Source organism: Podarcis cretensis (assembly GCF_951804945.1).
Source record: "Podarcis cretensis genome assembly, chromosome: 13".
Lineage (NCBI taxonomy): Eukaryota > Metazoa > Chordata > Lepidosauria > Squamata > Lacertidae > Podarcis > Podarcis cretensis.
The window spans coordinates 37,098,628-37,117,465 of NC_137182.1; the positions used below are offsets into that span (position 1 = coordinate 37,098,628).

An 18,838-nucleotide genomic window follows, 5' to 3' on the forward strand; every position below is an offset into this window, starting at 1 on the left:
CTCTGCACTTCAAAATTAGTTTGTGAATTTTTTCAAGCCCTCACGAAAATTTGTCACTGTTTTAGCATGCAGTTTTGCAAAGCACTTTCCCCCTGGAGTAATGCATTTGATTTTCTCTAACAGGCTTTAGTCTAGTCTGTGCAGTTCTGTGCATGTTACTTTACTGGAGAGCTGCCTGGCTAAATTCAGAGAAGTGCAAATTTGGAAAGATGGCTGTGTTTCAGTTTGTATATTGTTTTCAGAGAGTGTGAATTAAGTTGGTTTGCCTTTAAACGTGGACTGAATCAAATTTATCCTCCAATCCTACTTTACGTGAACTGAGTTCTATCTCTTCAAGAATGTCATGAAAAATTATATTCCATCATCACACATCTCTATTATTATTACTTCATATTTATGAAGCGCCTTATTCAAACATGTCTGGAGGTGGTGTACAATATAAAGTAGCACACATCGGGTAGAAAACCCACATGCAAACTGAAAGTTCAATGCACAATAAAACAATCAAATGTGGTGAACATATCGAGAAAATATACCTCAATCCACAAAGCGTGTTCTCTCGCAGCCATGAGCACAATTATTACAAAATAATTAAAAGAATGAAATCATCCCCAAGGGTGATAAAATCAACACTCAAATACCTGGTGATAGAAACAAAGTTTTTGTCTGGCTTTGCTATGTTGTCAAAGTTGGCACCAGGCGAGCCTCTCTTGGGAGAGCGTTCCACAAACAGGAACGAAGGCTGGACCACCAAAAGGGCCCTATTCCTTGTTGTCATCCTGTTAAGTTGTGGGTGAACATATCAGACGACACAGTGATTCTTCAAACAGCTCTTGTTTATTCACAGGCCAGAACAGAACTGAGCTGGAAGGTTCAGCCAGCCTGCTTATATAGAGCTCAACTACAACGCAACAGTAACAACTTTCTGTAACTATCCAATCACTGAAGGTCACTTTCAGTTCCTTATTTGCATATGTGGACCTGAGTGAAAACTATCTACAGTATCCCCCTGCTGGCCCAGGGTGAGAACTTCAGTACATAACACATCCTTTACTCAATAACCAAGTCCTCAAATGGGCTCAGTCAATGCCATTCATTATTTCCATAGTATTTTCAGGCTTCATGGCCTTTTCTCTCTCTTTTTACAGTACTTAAGGCTGGCAACCCTGGCTGGAATCTTTACAGCTCCCTCAGCCAGGGTGGGGAACTTTAAGCCTAAAGGCCAAAAGCAACCCTACAGGCCACCCCTCTCTCTCTCCCCCCCCCCCTCAAGCTCTACCTCTTGCTTGCCTGGGCAGAGGACAGAAGTGTGTGTGAATTTAGAAACCCATGACTTCTATATGTCTGGAACTTGGCCAAACCAATCAAAATCAATGCTCAATAAAGGGCGCCTCCAGACCCCCTTTCTATTGTTCATTCATCAGGCACTTATACAGTGCTGGGAGCTGATGGGAGGCCCCGATTCCCCTCCCAGAGCTACAACTCGCAGTGTAGTTTAACAATCAAATAATTGTAGTGAACAGGGGGCCTCCTAACAACCCCCAGCACCCTTAACAAGCTACAGCTCCCAGAATTCTTTGGGGGAAGCCATGACTGCTTACAGTGGTGTCATGTTGCTTTAAATTTATGGTGTGACTTTAGCCTTAGAGGCAAAGGGCTGTGGCCACAGAACCCTGCAAGCAGGCCAGTTTCGGGTTGGGAGGTGGCTTCCAGCACTTCCTTCCATAGAACCCAGCGAATGACCCAGTCCCAGTCCCTATTATTAATATCATTGGTAAAGCAAATCACGGGTGCCTTAAATTGCACCTGTGTCGTGCACATGGGCTTCAGACCGCAGGCTAGTTTATTTTATTTTTTTGAGAAGCCTGGCACAGGTTGCATCTCCTGCCTTTTTGGTTGCAGCTGGATCCCAATGCACTCGGCTCCAATTTCCCCTGGCTCAGCAGCACAGCCCTCCATCACCTTAGATCAGTCTTCGGTGCAGACAGGGAGGGGACAAGGTGACCTGAGCTTGAATTTCACTTGTTTTCATGCCTAAAAAGAAAGAGGTCGACTGCTCCCCTACCCCACCCACCCAACCACACCAGAACCCACCTCTCCTGCCTCCTTACATCTATGCCACACTCCTCTCAACAGAGAATCCAGGAGCACCAGCTCCTATCCTGCTCTACTCACTATTGATTATTTTATTGATTTCTAGCTAAACTTTCTGCTAAGGTGCTCAAGGTGACATATATTTTATTTATAGCCTATATGTCACACACTTAAAGAGTATCTAGGCGGCAAACATAGCACAGCCGTAAAGCAACGTAAAAATACTTTGCCATCATTTCCACTGTATAATTCTGAGGTAAGGAGCATCAGAAAGTCTGTTTTGGCTTTTGGAAGTCTTCTCAGGCCACGCCCCCTGTCTCCAGGCTGCACCTCCTCTCCGGCCCAGCTTCAGCTCCTGAGTGTTTTCGGCTGGCTAGGAGGTGACCTTGAGCTCTGATGACGTTTCCTGGTTGCCCGGACAGAGGAAAGAGTGTTTGAGTAGGTGCAGACATTTGCCTCCTGTCCACAGATGACGTTGACATTCATTGCTCCACCCACTTTCACCTCTGGCCCCGCCCACCACCACCATGTGACCCTCAGAAGGTGGGCCAGAAGGAATGCAGATCTTGGGCCAAAAAAGGATTACCTATCCTTGTTATAGGGACGCGGGTGGCGCTGTGGGTAAAAGCCTAGGACTTGCCGATCGAAAGGTCGGCGGTTCGAATCCCCGCGGTGGGGTGCGCTCCCATCGCTCGGTCCCAGCGCCTGCCAACCTAGCAGTTCGAAAGCACCCCCGGGTGCAAGTAGATAAATAGGGACCGCTTACTAACGGGAAGGTAAACGGCGTTCCGTGTGCTGCGCTGGCTCGCCAGATGCAGCTTGTCACGCTGGCCACATGACCCGGAAGTGTCTGCGGACAGTGCTGGCCTCTAGAGTGAGATGAGCGCACAACCCAAGAGTCTGTCAAGACTGGCCTGTACAGGCAGGGGTACCTTTACCTTTACTATCCTTGTTATAGGGATGTGGGTGGTGTTATGGATTAAACCACAGAGCCTAGGGCTTGCCGATCAGAAAGTCAGCGGTTCGAATCGCCATGATGGTGTGTCGGTTCCAGCTCCTGCCAACCTAGCAGTTCGAAAACACACAGTGCAAGTAGATAAATAGGTACCGCTCCGGTGGGAAGGTAAGCGGCATTTCCATGCGCTCTGGTTTCCATCACGGTGTTCCGTTGCACCAGAAGCTGTTTAGTCATGCTGGCCACATGACCTGGAAAGCTGTCTTTGGAGAAATGCCAGCCCCCCCAGCCTGAAAGCGAGATGAGCGCCGCAACCCCAGAGTTGTCCGCGACTGGACCTAACGGTCAGGGGTCCCTTTACCTTTACCCTTGTTATACACAATAACTGATGAGCGAGCGGTACATCAGAGTTATACATCACCTGTGTAAGCAGAAAGCAGATTTGTGTGTCCTTCCTCGTCGTCCCTACTGCCGCCTTCCAAGGCAGCCTGTGTTCCACTGCCCAACAGCTAAACGTGCAAGGAGAGCCCTGCTGAATCAGGCCCCTTGCAAAGGCGGATTTAGGGGAGCGAAACTGGTTTGCCTGCATGGGGCGCCAAGCCAAGGGCGCTACAGGGAGCACCGCAGCAGTGAACAGAAGATGAGAGGTGAAGAGGGGATTTTGGCACCGCACAACACGCTGCTGAAATTTGGAAGCCCCAAGTCTGCCACTGTCCATGGTCCATCTAGTTCAGCATTCTGCTCTCTCAGTGGCCAACCAGATGCCCCTTTGGGGAACCCACAAGCAGGACCCAAATGCCAGAGCCCTCTCCCCTCCTGAGATTTCCAGTAGCTGGTATTCAGAAGCATTATTTCCACCATCTGCAAAGGCAGAGCATAGCTATGGCTGCTATTAGCCACTGAGAGCCTTTATCTCCATGTAAAAAGGTGAAAAGGTAAAGGACCCCTGGACAGTTAAGTCCAGTCAAAGGCGACCATGGGGTTGTGGCGCTCATCTTGCTTTCAGGCCAAGGAAGCCGCCGTTTGTCCACAGACAGCTTTCCGGGTCATGTGGCCAGCATGACTAAACTGCTTCTGGCGCAACGGGACACCATGATGGAAACCAGAGCGCATGGAAAAGCTGTTTACCTTCCCACTGGAGTGGTACCTATTTATCTACTTGCACTGGTGCGCTTTCGAACTGCTAGGTTGGCAGGAGCTGGGACAGAGCAACGGGAGCTTACTCCGTCACGGGGATTCGAACCGCTGACCTTCTGATTGGCAAGTCCCAGGCTCTGTGGTTTAGACCACAGCGCCACCCGCGTCCCTCCATGTAAGACTGTTTGCTCACTGCATGCCATAGGGAAGTTCTTCCTAACATGGCAGCCTATGAAGTTCTGAAAGGTGTAGAGCCCTGTTGCCAGTGTTGTGGGGCGGCGGGAATTGTTCTCTCCCTAGGGCACAGGGTGGAGAACCTGCTGCCCTCCCAATATTGCTGCCCTCCAGTTCATATCGACTTGAATCAGTGTGGCTAATAGGGAGGCATGATGGGAGTTGTAGTCCAGCGACATCAGGAGGTCCACCGGTCCCCCAGCCTTGGCTTAAAAGAACCCAGGACTTTGAGGCAGTGAGATTTCCTTTCCCGGATTCAACCCCCTGCCATTCCCTTCCCTATCATGAGCTTCTGCTGCCCCCTGCTGGCTCCTCGCCACTCCCGAGAGTTTTTAAAAACAGCAAACTCTTAAACTGTTACGAAAGTTTCCCTCCTCGGAGCAGCTCGCAGCTCTGCCATTAGCCGTGCACTGCTTCCTAGATCTGCTGCCTCTCGCCCTCTTCTGCCATGGTGGTCACACGCTGGGGGATCTGCTCTGCAGGGAAGATCGCCCACGACTTCCTGGTCGCCCTGAAGACTTTGCCACCCGAGGATCACAAGGTAGCAGGGGTGGTTTTTGAGAGGGAAAGCACTTGGGCAGCAGAAACCCATTTTCTATCATTAGCTTCCTGTCGGAGCGGGTGGCACCCAGGTGCTTGAGGTTTTGCCAGCATTTCTTATAAGAAACAAGATCCAGTCCATGTTCCATGGTTGGGAGAACAGCTGTTCTCTTTGAAGCAACTAGTCACTCCACAATACAGTGGTACCTCATGTTAAGAACTTAATTCATTCTGAAACTGTTCTTAACCTGAAGCACCACTTTAGCTAATGGGGCCTCCCGCTGCTGCTGCACGATTTCTGTTCTCATCCTGAAGCAAAGTTCTTAACCCGAGGTACTATTTCTGGGTTAAAGGAGTCTGTAACCTGAAGTGTCTGTAACCTGAGGTACCAATGTAATTATTTAAAAATAAAAGAGAATAATGGGCCTCTGGCTTGATCTGATGTTCTTAAATGACTGGTTGATCCAGACTCCTAGGTACTCGCAGTTTCCTGTTCCATGAACCTTCTGCCAAATCTGAGACTTTCATCTCCTTGGGGCAACAGCTGTCTCTTGCTTAGGTTGTTAAATACCACATACAGTGCTATTTTTCTAGAAAAAGAAGAGCCAGAACTCACCGTGAGCGCCTCCCTTGTTCCATTATAATGGCAACGGCACCCACATGAGAGATGATAGAACTGAGTTCTGGCATGTTGTAGCTGGAAGAAAGCCCTGGTGGTGTCTCATTTCAAAGACTCTTATGAACTGAAAGTGAGACGCTATATGTACTTTTCCTTGTTTATTTGTTTTCACAACAAATTTTTAATAAAAGCTAGTATGATAATAAAAAGTACCACATACAGCAGATAGATGACTTATGTCGGAGGACTGGGGGCTGGACAAATGGACAGAACCAGGAGAAGTAGTGCTGGAGTCGGCTCTCAATAGCTGACCCCAACCCACCATCCCAGCTAGGAAATGATGAGATTTAGGTGGCTTCATGCAAAGAGAAATGAAACTCGGAGTGTGAGACTAAGTCTGTGTACACACCACACATTTAAGGCAGTCTCCACCACCCCGCACTGAAAAGAATCATGGGAACTGAAGTTTACCCAAGACAGAATTACAATTACAGCACTCTTACTAAACTACTGTTCTCAGGATTCTTTTCTGGGGGGGAAATGTACTTTAAATGTATGGTGCCTATGCAGTCACAGAAACTAGACTGTTGCCATTTTCTTCTGAGAAACACATTTTTGTATGCTGCTTTGACTGATGTGCACATTTTTGCAAGCAACTTCTCCTGATATAATGCATTCTTATATATATAAAATTTTAGCTGGTATATTCATTTTCAGGAGGAGTTTCCCCTGATATGTGCATTGTTGTAACCATTGTTTGGTTGGAGAACTTGCATCGCAAAATTCAGATAAGTGCCACTTTTGAAAGATGGCTGTGGTGGAATCTACACATCACTTGTTAAAAATGTCGTGGAAATGCTTTTTTAAAAAAATCGTTTTGAAAAATGCATTGAATTTGCTACAGCTCACCACCGCCACCTAGTGCCACAGTTGTATATTGCACTTTACAACACATTCACAATGTTTTATTTGCAGTTGTATAGCCGAGTCCTAAGTTTCCATTCTCACGCTGTTTTGGAAACTGCAAATTTGATATATCTGGCTTTAAATGTGAATCCAGGCATATTTCTCTTGCATCCCTACTGGAAGTGACCAGAGTGGAAGACAGAAAATGAGTGGAATGGGATTAGGCTCTGTGAACACTTTCAGCAGCTTTCTGTCCCAGAGATCTGAAGGGGGAGTTTGGGGCCTCAGCTGTTTATCAGAGGCTGCATACACAACATCCCTTTAAGGCATACCCACCCAAGAATCCTGAGAACTGTAGTTAACCCCCTGACCTACAGTTCCCAGCACCCTTAGCAGACTACAGTTCCTGGGGTTATTGGGGGGTGAGCTATACATGTCTGGTGTGTACACAGCCCAAGTATTTTTATTTTTTGGTTGTTGTTTTTTAGTTCAGGATTTTTACATACATTATATTGTTGTTGTTTAGTCGTTTAGTCATGTCCGACTCTTCGTGACCCCATGGACCAGAGCACGCCAGGCACTCCTTTCTTCCACTGCCTCCCGCAGTTTGGTCAAACTCATGCTGGTAGCTTCGAGAACACTATCCAACCATCTCGTCCTCTGTCGTTCCCTTCTCCTTGTGCCCTCCATCTTTCCCAACATCAGGGTCTACATTATATTATCTCCTTGCAATTTTTAAATTTCCCGTACAATTTTTTCCTTTCCCTCCCTTCCCACCCCCCTCCTCCATATCCATTGGACGGGTTCAAACAATTATCCTCAGCCACAGGCATAGTGTCTTTCATTTCCACCAAATGTCTTTTGTTCCAGTAGTTTATATCCATTGAAGATAGGGGTTTCATCTGTTCCTTATCGTGGTGGACTTGACCTTCCACGTTGTTTCCTATGACATGGCTACAACAATGTCCAACTGAATAAATTCAAACAAATAACTATTCCATGCCTCTACTGTCCATTTTTTTCTCTCTTTCCAACCTAAAGCTATCATTGCCTTTCCCGCTAAAATCATAGCTTTGAAGGTAAGCTGGTCACCTTTCTCTATAGCCGTGTTTCCACGTATACCCATTGTCATGAAATCAGTCTATTGAAAGCTTCACTTTAAAAAAATCATTAATAACCTTTAGGATTTCATTCCAGAATTCCTTTACCTCTGTGCATTCCCAGCACATATGGGAAAACCATCACTTGGCTAGTTTACAGTGCCAACAATTAGAATTCAGTCCTGCTACCATATTAGCTAGCTGGGCTGGAGTTCTGTACCATTTTAGAAAGAATTTTAATTCCAGCTCTCCACAGCCCAAGTGTTTAACCTGTGAGCCCCACCTATGGCGCAGGTGCTGGAACTGGAGGCATGTTTGCAGACGACGTCTCTTTTTCGTTATTGGTTGCATGCGCTGAAGAGTGTTTGGTTGAGTCTGTTTGCAAAGTGCTTCGCTGTGCCTTGTGCGTCGGTGTTTGTCCTAGAAGGAGAGAGGGAGGCAGCTGTGGGACTGAAGCCCAGAGCTTGTGACCTCAATTGGCAGCAGAAACTTCCTCTCAGCTTTGAGAAGACGCCCTTCCTGGATTGCTGCTCCCTTTCTGGCCTCTCTAGGAAACGGCTTGCGCTGGAACGTAGTAACCCTTCTCACTCCTTTGGTGCCAAGGATCCTTCTACACAGGCACTTGACTTTGTAAGCAGCCTGGCAAATATCACAAATGGGTTGTTCGCCACATCTTTAAAACAAAAACAACTCTTCAGGTTTTCTCTGGAAAGGAAAGATCCAGATTAAAGAGGCAATCCTGTTCACAAGAAGCTGGCCTAAAGCTCACCCGTACTGTGGTACCTCGGGTTACATACGCTTCAGGTTACATACACTTCAGGTTACAGGCTCCGCTAACCCAGAAATAGTACCTTGGGTTAAGAACTTTGCTTCAGGATGAGAACAGAAATTGTGCTCCGGCAGCGCGGCGGCAGCGGGAGGCCCCATTAGCGAAAGTGGTGCTTCAGGTTAAGAACAGTTTCAGGTTAAGAACGGACCTCTGGAACGAATTAAGTACTTAACCCGAGGTACCACTGTATTGCATACCCTCCAAGTGTCCCTATTTTCCAGGACAGTCCCGGATTTACAGAAGCCGTCCCGGTTTCTGATTTGATCTTGGAATGTCCCACTTTTCCTTAGGACGTCCCTATTTTCACTGGAGAAATGTTGGAGGGTATGGAGTAATGGAACCCCTGAGCCAAGGAGATAAGTAACTATAAAACCTTTAAAAGACATCTGAAGGCAGATGTCTGAAAGCATCAGAAGGTATACGGCTTCATATCTTCAACAGAGCCAAGGTCAAGGGACTTAAGGACAGCTGAGCCACAAATCCAGCTGTGGAGCCAAAGATCCACTGGATCCTAAACTGCTCATCCTGGTGGGTCCTAGCCATAGGATTGGCCCCTCAATAAGGGGGGGAAATATGGGTTGGCATTTTGATACCTAAGACATAATGCAGGCACGGTAAGAAAGTTGGGGGGGGGGAAGGATGAGGCCAGCAGTTCCTGCCTGTTAACTCTTTCTCCTCCTCCTCCTCCAGGTGGTGGCCATCGCTTCTCGCGACCTCAGCCGGGCTCAGCAATATGCCAAGATCCACGGCATCCCCAAGGCCTACGGCTCGTATGCAGAACTGGCTGAGGATGCTGATGTTGGTGAGCTGCCTTCCCTCCTAAAACAGGGCTGGGGGCAGTGGCGTAGCGTGGGGGGTGCAGGGGGGGCCAGCCGCACCGGGCGCAACATCTGGGGGTTAGGGTTAGGGGGCGCAAATCCACGGGTTAGGGGGCGCAAATCCATGGGTTAGGGGGCGCAAATTACTTGCCTTGCCCCGGGTGCTGACAACCCACGCTACGCCACTGGCTGGGGGACTTGTGGCTAGGGAGTCGGCAACTCCTGTCAACCTTGACCATCCTTGGCACTGCCGGCCAGGACTCGTGAGAACAGGAGTCCAGCGACATCTGTCAGGCCACAGCTTCCCCATCCTTGCTCCCAAACCTGAGTTCCCACTTCTGTGAGTATAAAACTTGCTTCCCAGCCTTCTTCCAAGGGCTGCTGGAGAGATCTGGGTGGTCTTCCAGGGATTCAGGCAAGACAATCCCAGCCCTTTCTGGAGATGTCGGGAATTGAACTCGGATCCTTCTGCCAACGAGCTACTATGGGCTTTCCTTCGAGGCAGCGCTGGGGTATTTCCAGGTGCTATGACCTCACTGTCTGTCCAAGGCTGATGCCTGATGCCAAGCGTCCCCCTAGGGCAGCCTAGCTAGCAAGGCCAGAGCTCAGGGATGATGGGAGTTGTAGTCCAACAACATCTGGGGACCCACAGGTTGAGAACCGCTGCCTTAGGGCTTGTGCCTGCCAGCTCTCTTACAGACAATGCCACATGGCTACTACAGGATGATACAACAGGATCTGTCCCCTGAGGAACACTGATGCCCTTTGTATCCTTCGCTTGCATGTTTCTGAAGCTTTTTAATTATTGCTTTTAGGAACAAAGGATCTATTGAGCTGGCCTTTCTAAACTCTCTCCTCAGAAAGAAATAATCTGTTATCTATGTGCCTAACCACTTTTTGCTACTTCTAAGAAAAAGCTTCTGTGCTGGTGAGCAGCTGACTCAGCAAACACGGACATATCAGGCTCATCTGATTCCCTCCCTTCTTTCCACCAAGGTTATCCAAGGTTATGTCAGGAGCCAGCAGGAGCTTGAGATATGGGGTATTTAATTGGTTACCATATGCACAATGCGTAACGCTTGATTTGATACCCTGTTGTATGAGGGGCTGGCACTCGTCTGTGCCAGGGGTTCTTTTGTTAGCGGACTGCTTGACAATAATATAGTGTGCAAAACTAAAGCAGACATGGCTCTGTATACCTGAAGGAGGGCCTCCACCCCCATCGTTCAGCCCGGATGCTGAGGTCCAGCTCCGAGGGCCTTCTGGTGGTTCTCTCATTGTGAGAAGTGCGGTTACAGGGAACCAGGCAGAGGGCCTTCTCAGCAGTGGCACCCTCCCTATAGAATGCCTTCCCATCAGATGTCAAACAGATAAATAACTATATGTCTTTTAGAAGACATGTGAGAGCAGCCCTGTTTCAGGAAGTTTTTAATTTTTGATGTTTTACTGTGTTTTTGTATTTTGTTGGAAGCCACCCAGAGTAGCTGGCGTAACTCAGTCAGATGGGCAAGGTACAATTATTATTGTTGTTGCTATTTTTATTTATTTATTTAATTATTAGTATTATTATTATTTATTTCCAATATGCATTGACCTTCCAGGTGGAGGTGAGACTGGGTCACGAAAAGCAAATCAAAAGAAGCATGGAGACAAGATCTTTTACGATGGCCAGTCCTTTCAAGCCGTACCTCTATCGTCAGCTGGAGAACATTTCAGATTACCCTATACACTGTGCAAAGTTTGTTTTTTGTTACCCAGTTCTTTCCCGTAGCCATTAGGTGGTCTGTGAGTCTGATTCACTTTAACACACTTTGGTACTGCCAGGTGGTCTGCTAGCAAAACACTTCTCTGCAAGGACTGCCCAAATTGTGGAAATGGCTGCTGCTTCTTGACATTGGTAGCAAACACTCAGTACTCGTGGGCATAAAAAAGATGATCTCAACTGTACAGAACTAAGTAGTCGGGTAGAGTCAGGGTCTTTCCCACTGTCTCTCGCCCACCCCCCATTTCCTGCTGGTCTTGGCTATGTATTCACTCTCTCAAGTCTCTGTTACAGATGTGGTCCACATCGGGGTGGTGAATCCATACCATCTCCCTACCAGCCTCCTCTTCATCCAGGCTGGGAAGAACATGCTGTGTGAGAAACCGCTGGGCATGAACACCGCAGAAGTGACGGCCCTGGTGCAGGCAGCTCGGCAAAAGAACGTCTTCTTCATGGAGGTACAAGGCAAAGGCAGTCCCCCTGAAGCAGAGGCAGACTCAGGGGATCACAACCGGCCCGCCCACCCTGGGCGCCAAGCCTAGAGGGCATTGCAACAATGATGAACAACAGAAAGCAAGAGGCGGAGGGGGAGAGTGTTGGCATCGCACAGCGGCATTCAGCGCCACTGGAATTTCAAACCCCAATGTCCACCACAGCCTGTTGGTTCACATAATAATAATAATAATAATAATAATAATAATAATAATAATATTTATTTATATCCCGCCCTCCCCAGTCGAAGCCGGGCTCAGAGCAGCTAACAACAGTAAATGATAAAACATTCTAAAATCATTTCATTATAAAATTAATTCCAATCAAATTAATGGCAACCATTGGGCTAGAGGTTCTGTGAGGATTGCCAAAGGAGGGAGTCAGGCTGTGCCCTGACCAAAGGACTGGTGGAACAGCTCTGTCTTGCAGGCCCTACGGAAAGATGTCAAGTCCCGCAGGGCCCTTGTCTCTTGTGACAGAGCGTTCCACCAGGTTGGAGCCGCAGCCGAAAAAGCCCTGGCTCTGATTGAGGCCAGCCTAACCTCTCTGTGGCCTGGGATCTTCAGGATGTTTTTGTCTGAAGACCGTAAGTTCCTCTGTGGGACATACCAGGAGAGGCGGTCCTGTAGGTACGAGGGTCCTAGGTCGTATAGGACTTTCGAGGTTAAAATCAGCACCTTAAACCTGATCCTGTACTCCACCGGGAGCCAATGCAGCTGGTATAGCACCGGGTGAATGTGATCTCGCAAAGAGGACCCCGTAAGGCGTCTCCCCACGGCATTCTGCACCCGCTGGAGTTTCACCAAACCATGACTTAGGGCTTATCCACGCTTACTTTTCCTCTGCTTTTTCCAAGCATGGCCAGCACTTCAAAGTTCTATGTCCAAGCACCCGTTTTTTTTGGCTTCCCCCACAAAACCCCTCTCTTTAAAGCTGAATCAGGGCAAACGGCAACCCATGAAAGACTCAAATTGCCATTTGCTCCAAATGAGCGCTAAAGAGCGTGTTTTTCTCAGGGAAAGCTCCAGGGCAAAAAAAAGAGATCCCTTGGATATGGAACTTTAAAGTGTGGACCTGTGCCTGGAAAGAGCAGGGCAAAAGGTGAGTGAGGATAAGCCCTTAGTTCCAACTAGCAAACGTGCAACTTCCCGGAGCGGAGATCCCACTCCTGCCTAAGGTCCTGCCGCTGCCACATTGCTGTGAGCTAAGCTACAATTTGCCTGAGCATTAGAATGAAATCCAGGGTTGTGGTTTGTCTGGGGGAGTGGTAAATAAAGAACAAGCATTGCAGCTCATGCTTTGTCTGGAGCAAACTGTGAGCCTGGGTTTGGACATAATGATAAATCAAACCATGGATTAGCCCCATGTAACACAGCAGCAGCACCAGGACCAGGGGAGGAACATAGCAGCTGCAGTCTTTACTGTGGGGTCCTGTAGGTTTGCTTCTTTGCACTAAACCATGGTTTAGCTTAGCATTATGTTCAAACCAAGTCACTGGCTATGTTTGGACGTGGTTACAAACCATGGTTTATTGTGTTGTGAACCAGCCTAGCCTCCCCACCCACCAGGTTTAGACATCTTTCCCCCTTGAACATTTGACTCCTGTTTTTGATTAATTGCCGCTCATTGCATCATCTGCACTTATGGTTTGTTTGACGCAAGCTCGCTCCAAACCATAGGTTACGAAACGGACTTGTTTAAACAAGCCATAGCTATGGTTTAGGGTTCAAATATAAACACTAAACTGTGGGGAATTCAAATGGGAAGCAATGGGGGGGAGCCCTGCTGGAAACTAGACCCCCAATGTTTTGGCATTGCTTGTGGAAATGCTGTTTCTTCTGGCCCAGCGCTAGAAGCCCAAAAGGGCTGGCAGCTGGTTGCCAGCATTCGAATCAGCCCTTCTACCTGCTCCCCTAACACAGCCTTCCCTAGCTGGGTGCCTTCCAGATGTTTTGAACTACAACTCCCATCAGGTTGGCCAATGGTCAGGGATGATGGGAGTTGCAATCCAGCAACACCTGAAGGTTCAGCCATTCTTGGCATCAAACCCCCCATGTTCTTAAGCAGGGGTAGGCAATCTAAGGCCTGTGGGCCAGATGTGGCCCAATCACCTTCTCAATCTTGCCCATGGATGGTCTGGGAATCAGCGTGTTTTTACATGACTAGAATGTGTCCTTTTATTTAAAATGCATCTCTAGGCTATTTGTGGGGCCTGCCTGGTGTTTTTACATGAGTAGAATGTGTGCTTTTATTTAAAATGCATCTCTGGGTTATTTGTGGGGCATAGGAATTCGTTCACCCCCCCCCCCAAATAGTCCAGCCCCTCACAAGGTCTGAGGGACAGTGGGCCAGCCCACAGCTGAAAAAGGTTGCTGACCCCTATTCTTAAGACTATAAAATATGCAAACTGATGGTTTTATCACTGTATGCACAGCTTGAAGAATAAGTTTTTTACCTTGCTCACTTCTTTATGGGGTTTTACCCCATAGCTTGTCTTAATAAAGGACTAGCTCTGGATATCCCCCCCCCCCCATGTGCCAACATGGCTACCTGCAATTTTTGTACGCCAGGGTCTGTGGACGCGTTTTTTCCCTGCTTCAGAGAAGATCCGTTCCTTGCTCAGCCAGGGTTCCATCGGGGATGTGATGGTTTTACATGCTGAATTTGGGAGCCCGCAACTCTCCATCCCCAGATGTGTGGAGAAAGAGCTGGGGGGAGGTGGCCTTCTGGATATTGGCTGCTATTGCATCCAGTTTGCCTGCATGGTCTTCAACGGAGAGAAGCCGGAGTCCATTCTGGCCTCTGGATTCCTGCACGATACAGGTGAGTACTTGGCTGGTCACTTTCCTTGTCAGGGGAAGAAGTAAGGAGTTTCAGAAATTGTCCATTAAGGAAACCAAACGAAAAAAAGGGCTGGCCCAAGTCATGAGACAGAAAGTTCCTACAGTATTTAAGGTGCCCTCCTTAAATAAATATCTTCTTCTTCTTTGGTGATCACTCATAGCCGAGTATGATTATCTTCCATGAACACCGTTTTAACAATGAGTCCGTAAATGACTGTGGAGGCCAATTCTGGATCCACACGTCCTTCCACAGTGGGGACATAGGTTTCCAGGTGGGAGTTGATCATGGTGTGGATTTGCCAAACGTGCCTCCCTCTTAGCGTGTTTCTCCCTTGCGTCCTGAGTTTGAGCGTCTTCAAAACCCATGACACCTTTGGTAAAGGCTGTTCTCCAATTGGAGCGTTCGCAGGCCAGTGTTTCCCAATTGTCAATGTTTACACTACATTTTTTAAGATTTGCCTTGAGAGAGTCTTTGAATCTCTTTTGTTGACCACCAGCATTACACTTTCCATTTTTAAGTTCGGAATAGAGTAGTTGCTTTGGAAGACGATAATCGGGCATCCGCACAACATTACGAATCCAACGAAGTTGGTGTTGAAGAATCATTGCTTCAACACTGGTGATCTTTGCTTCTTCCAGTACACTGGTATTGGTTTGCTTGTCTTCCCAAGTGATGTGTAAAATTTTTCAGAATGTGCTCTTACATACGGGGAGAAATTCAGCACAATTCACAATTAAAGTCAAATCAATCAAATCCATACTTTATGAAGCAATATAAGAGCTAAAAAACAGTCATGTTTCTAAACTCTCACTTTTCCAAATTTTACAACTGACAGATCCTTCCATCCCTATGTTCTCTCTGCTGCCTCAGTGTAGCGCTAGCAGGTTTGAATTTGCTGTGGGTGGCAGAACATTGCTTGCTTATGGGATTCTTTTAATATTTATTGCCAATTACAAATCGACAAGCAGAAGACAAGTGGGGAACTATGTCACATCTGTTCCCCACAGAGGCACATGCTTTCTGCCATCTCCCTGTCTCTGTCCCTCTTTCTTTCAAACTTCCCTTTGCTACTTCCTGTCTCGTGACTGTTCAGCTGGAAGAACGTCTTCTTCTCCAAACTCTTGCTAGGATCTCATTCACAAGCACAGAGAGTGCCTCAGATTTTAAGAGACCATCTCCCAACCATTAGCTGACAAAACAAGATGATCCTGGAATCTGAGCCAACAATCCAGAAAGGGAAGGAAAAACAAAGGAAAGGTCAGCCAGGAGCTGTAATTACATTTTACTGAATCATTTGCTGCCTTTTTAAAAAATGGTGTCTCATTCTGCTGCCTGAAGTTACTCACTTCATTTTGCCCAATGGTAGAGCTGGCCCTTCTTACTGGGGAAGGAAGGGGAGCAGTACGGATGTGGAGGTTTGGGATACCTTGATTCCCACAAACAGATGAGAAGAACTGAGGAGCTACACTAACGTTGAAGATATAGAAATCCAGAAGATGCACCTCTTCGACACCTGAGATGCGTTCCTTCAGAGTCCATCAAATTCCTGTGACTATAATCTGTGACTATACTGTAAAATGTTTTCAGTTTTCACTTGTTGTCACCTGCCTAGGACTTGCTAGTGAAGGGCAGGTAATACATAGGATGGTGATTGTTGTTGTTGTTGTTTTGACACACTATAGAAACTTCTTTTTGCTTTGTCAAACTTCGGGCATAGTTTGGTTTTTGTCCCCTCTGGTGTGAGCATTTATAATCCCTGCCTCTGCTTTTCAGCCTGAGGGGGGACAGGGTGGCGGGTTTGTGCTGCGATGCTAACATTTAAAAGAAGAAATAAAAACTGCTGAGGTGTATCTGTGAGTGGGTGCCAAAGAAGACTGAGGGCAGGAGTCCGTCCCCCCCCCCCCGCACTGACAGGATTGTGTTTCGTTTTCCTCAGGTGTGGACAAAACTGTGTCAGTCATCCTGAACTACTCGGGAAATCGCCAGGCTGTCCTCACCTGCACCATGACAGCCAGGATGCCAAATCGGGCCAGCATTAACGGCACCAAGGGCATGATCGAGGTAACTCCTAGTTTCCGATCCAGGGGCTAAGGCAGTCTGAGGGGGGAAATTGTACCTGGTTTGTTAAGTTGTCAGACGACACAGCAATTCTTCAAACAGCTCTTGTTTATTCACAAGCCAGAACAGAACTGAACTGGAGGGTTCAGCCAGCCTGCTTATATAGAGCTCCACTACAACGCAACAGTAACTACTTTCTGTAACTATCCAATCACTGAACGTCACGTTCAATCTCTTATTTGCATATGTGGACCTGAGTGAAAACTATGTACAGTATCCCCCTGCTGGCCCAGGGTGAGAACTTCAGTACATAACATGGTTAGAAATGTATTTTTTCAACCCTGACCCCCCTCCCCCAATATTGTTGGACTACAACTCTCATCGTCACTAAGCATTGGCCAAACAGGCTAGAGACGATGGGAATTGTAGTCCAATAACATTAGGGGACCCGGGGTCAAAGAACTGGAGCCTAGGAATGGAGGTAGTCCTGTGCTGCAATCCGAAATGGAGTCCTTAGCTTGAAAGCAATGTCACATTTACTCCCATATTTAAGGCACTATGATACCACTTAAAACAGGTGTGGCTTCCGGCAAAGAATTATGGGAACTGTAGTTTGTTAAAGGTGTGGTAGGCAACTCGCAGAGCTAGAATTTCTAGAGTGGTTTAACCATCTACCCCTCTTCCAAGGGAACAATGGGAAATGTAGCTCTGGGAGGGGAATATGGGGTCTCCTGACAGTTCTCAGCATCCTTAGCTCCCACGATCATTTGGAGGAAAGCCATGACCGTTTAAAGCTTCCTTCCTTACATGTAGGGCATGTGAATATGGCCCAAATGTTGCAACAGAAACACATTGTATGTAAAGAAGGGCATTCTAGGCAGACGAGGAAAAGGAAGCAGGAGCTAGAATAATACAGGGTGGCATTGTCCGTTTCCTTCGAAGGTGGCTGTGCGAAGCCAGTTTTGTGGCATAGGCAGGCGCACACAGCCTCCCCAGTTCTCTCTCAGTTCCCTTGCTTCCTGCCAGATTCCATCTCACTTCTGGTGCCCAACCGAGTTGGTGGTCAACGGGGAGAGAGAAGAGTTTCCCCTGCCTCCCCCATCTCAGAAAATGCACTTCCAGAACAGCACTGGCCTGCGCTACGAAGCGGAGCATGTCCGGCAGTGTCTCCTCAAAGGTAACAGTTCGAAACACCACTGATCGCTTTTATTAGATTGTCTGGGGAGAAATTCAATAAGCCACATTTTTAAAAAGCAAGCTGGAGGGGGTAGAGTGAGAGAAGGGGGAAAGTTTGCTTCAAAACCAGACTTTGGGACTACATCCCCTAGTCCAGGTCCCCCAGTGAGCTTCCTGGCCAAGTAGGAATTTGGAAACCTGTGGGTTTTTTTTTAGCCTTCTCTCCTCCCTTCCCACATCTTCTAGGTTTGAAGGAAAGTCCGATCCTGACACATGCAGACAGCGAACTAGTCAATTTCATCCTGGAGGAAGCTCGCCGACAAGTGGGTGTGTTTTACCCTCAGGACAAAGTGTGACACACACTCCATTACCACTCCTGCAAGACCCCATATTCAGTTTCAAAAATAAAATTGCACGCAGATGGACTTCAGCTGTGGTACAGACATGTATGGCCAATAAAGCAGCTCTTGCCAATTTTGGACAGTGAGTTATTGTGTCATCCAAGGAGGCCTGGATAGGGAGTGGGAGAAGGGCCTGGGAGCATGGGCAAGGGGAGAAATTTGGAACAAGGGGGCTGGGAATAAGGGCTGTGGGACATGGGGAGCGGAGGGGTTCAACAGCAGGCCAGGTTTTCCCCAGCTTAAGAAGGGAGGCAGAAACACAGGATAAAACTGTCCTAAGAAACCAGCGGTGCTCAAGTTGTCCTGCTGGGTTTGGTGATAGCCTTCTTTTACATTTACCGTAAGTAATACTTTGGTTTAAGCAGAGTGGGATTCCTGAATGTGCATTTATCCAGAATTCTTTTTCCTTTTTCTTTTTTTTAAGATTCATTTCATTCCACTGTTTTAAGACTGAGAGCAGGAGAGAGTTAATAGAGCCATAAAGACTGAACTTTTTTTTTTTTTTTTAGTGTCTAGCAGCAGGCCACACACATTTTTGTTAGGGAAATTAAATCAAACTTAAGGTTAAATGGTCCACAATGGACTGGGCTGTTTCCAGATGTCTGTTCATTGGGCACAAATCCTGATTTGTTGGCACAACACATGCCAAGAGGTTATACATCACTTGCGTCACCTCACTTGTTCCATTCTGCATTCATCCGAATTAGCACTTGCAATATTTTTACGAAGTTATACAACATATAATGATGTTATATAACTATCTAGTGGTTGCTAGATAGTGCGACTTTACATCACCCTTCCACGATCAAACTTTTTGCAGCAAGTGATGGAGAAATGTACAGGATAACAACCACTAGATGGAGCTGTCCTATA

At 47.3% G+C, this 18,838-nt stretch overlaps 1 protein-coding gene across 1 annotated transcript; it reads left to right on the plus strand.

Moving 5' to 3' along the window:
- The first annotated feature begins 4,784 nt into the window (after positions 1-4,784).
- On the plus strand, positions 4,785-18,040 carry DHDH (dihydrodiol dehydrogenase). Its single transcript, XM_079950566.1, has 7 exons — positions 4,785-4,961; positions 9,105-9,216; positions 11,289-11,452; positions 14,057-14,309; positions 16,267-16,391; positions 17,415-17,565; positions 17,811-18,040. Exons 1-7 carry the CDS (start codon positions 4,869-4,871, stop codon positions 17,918-17,920), a joined length of 1,008 nt encoding a protein of 335 aa, XP_079806692.1. The 5' UTR covers positions 4,785-4,868; the 3' UTR covers positions 17,921-18,040.
- The last annotated feature ends 798 nt before the right edge of the window (positions 18,041-18,838 follow it).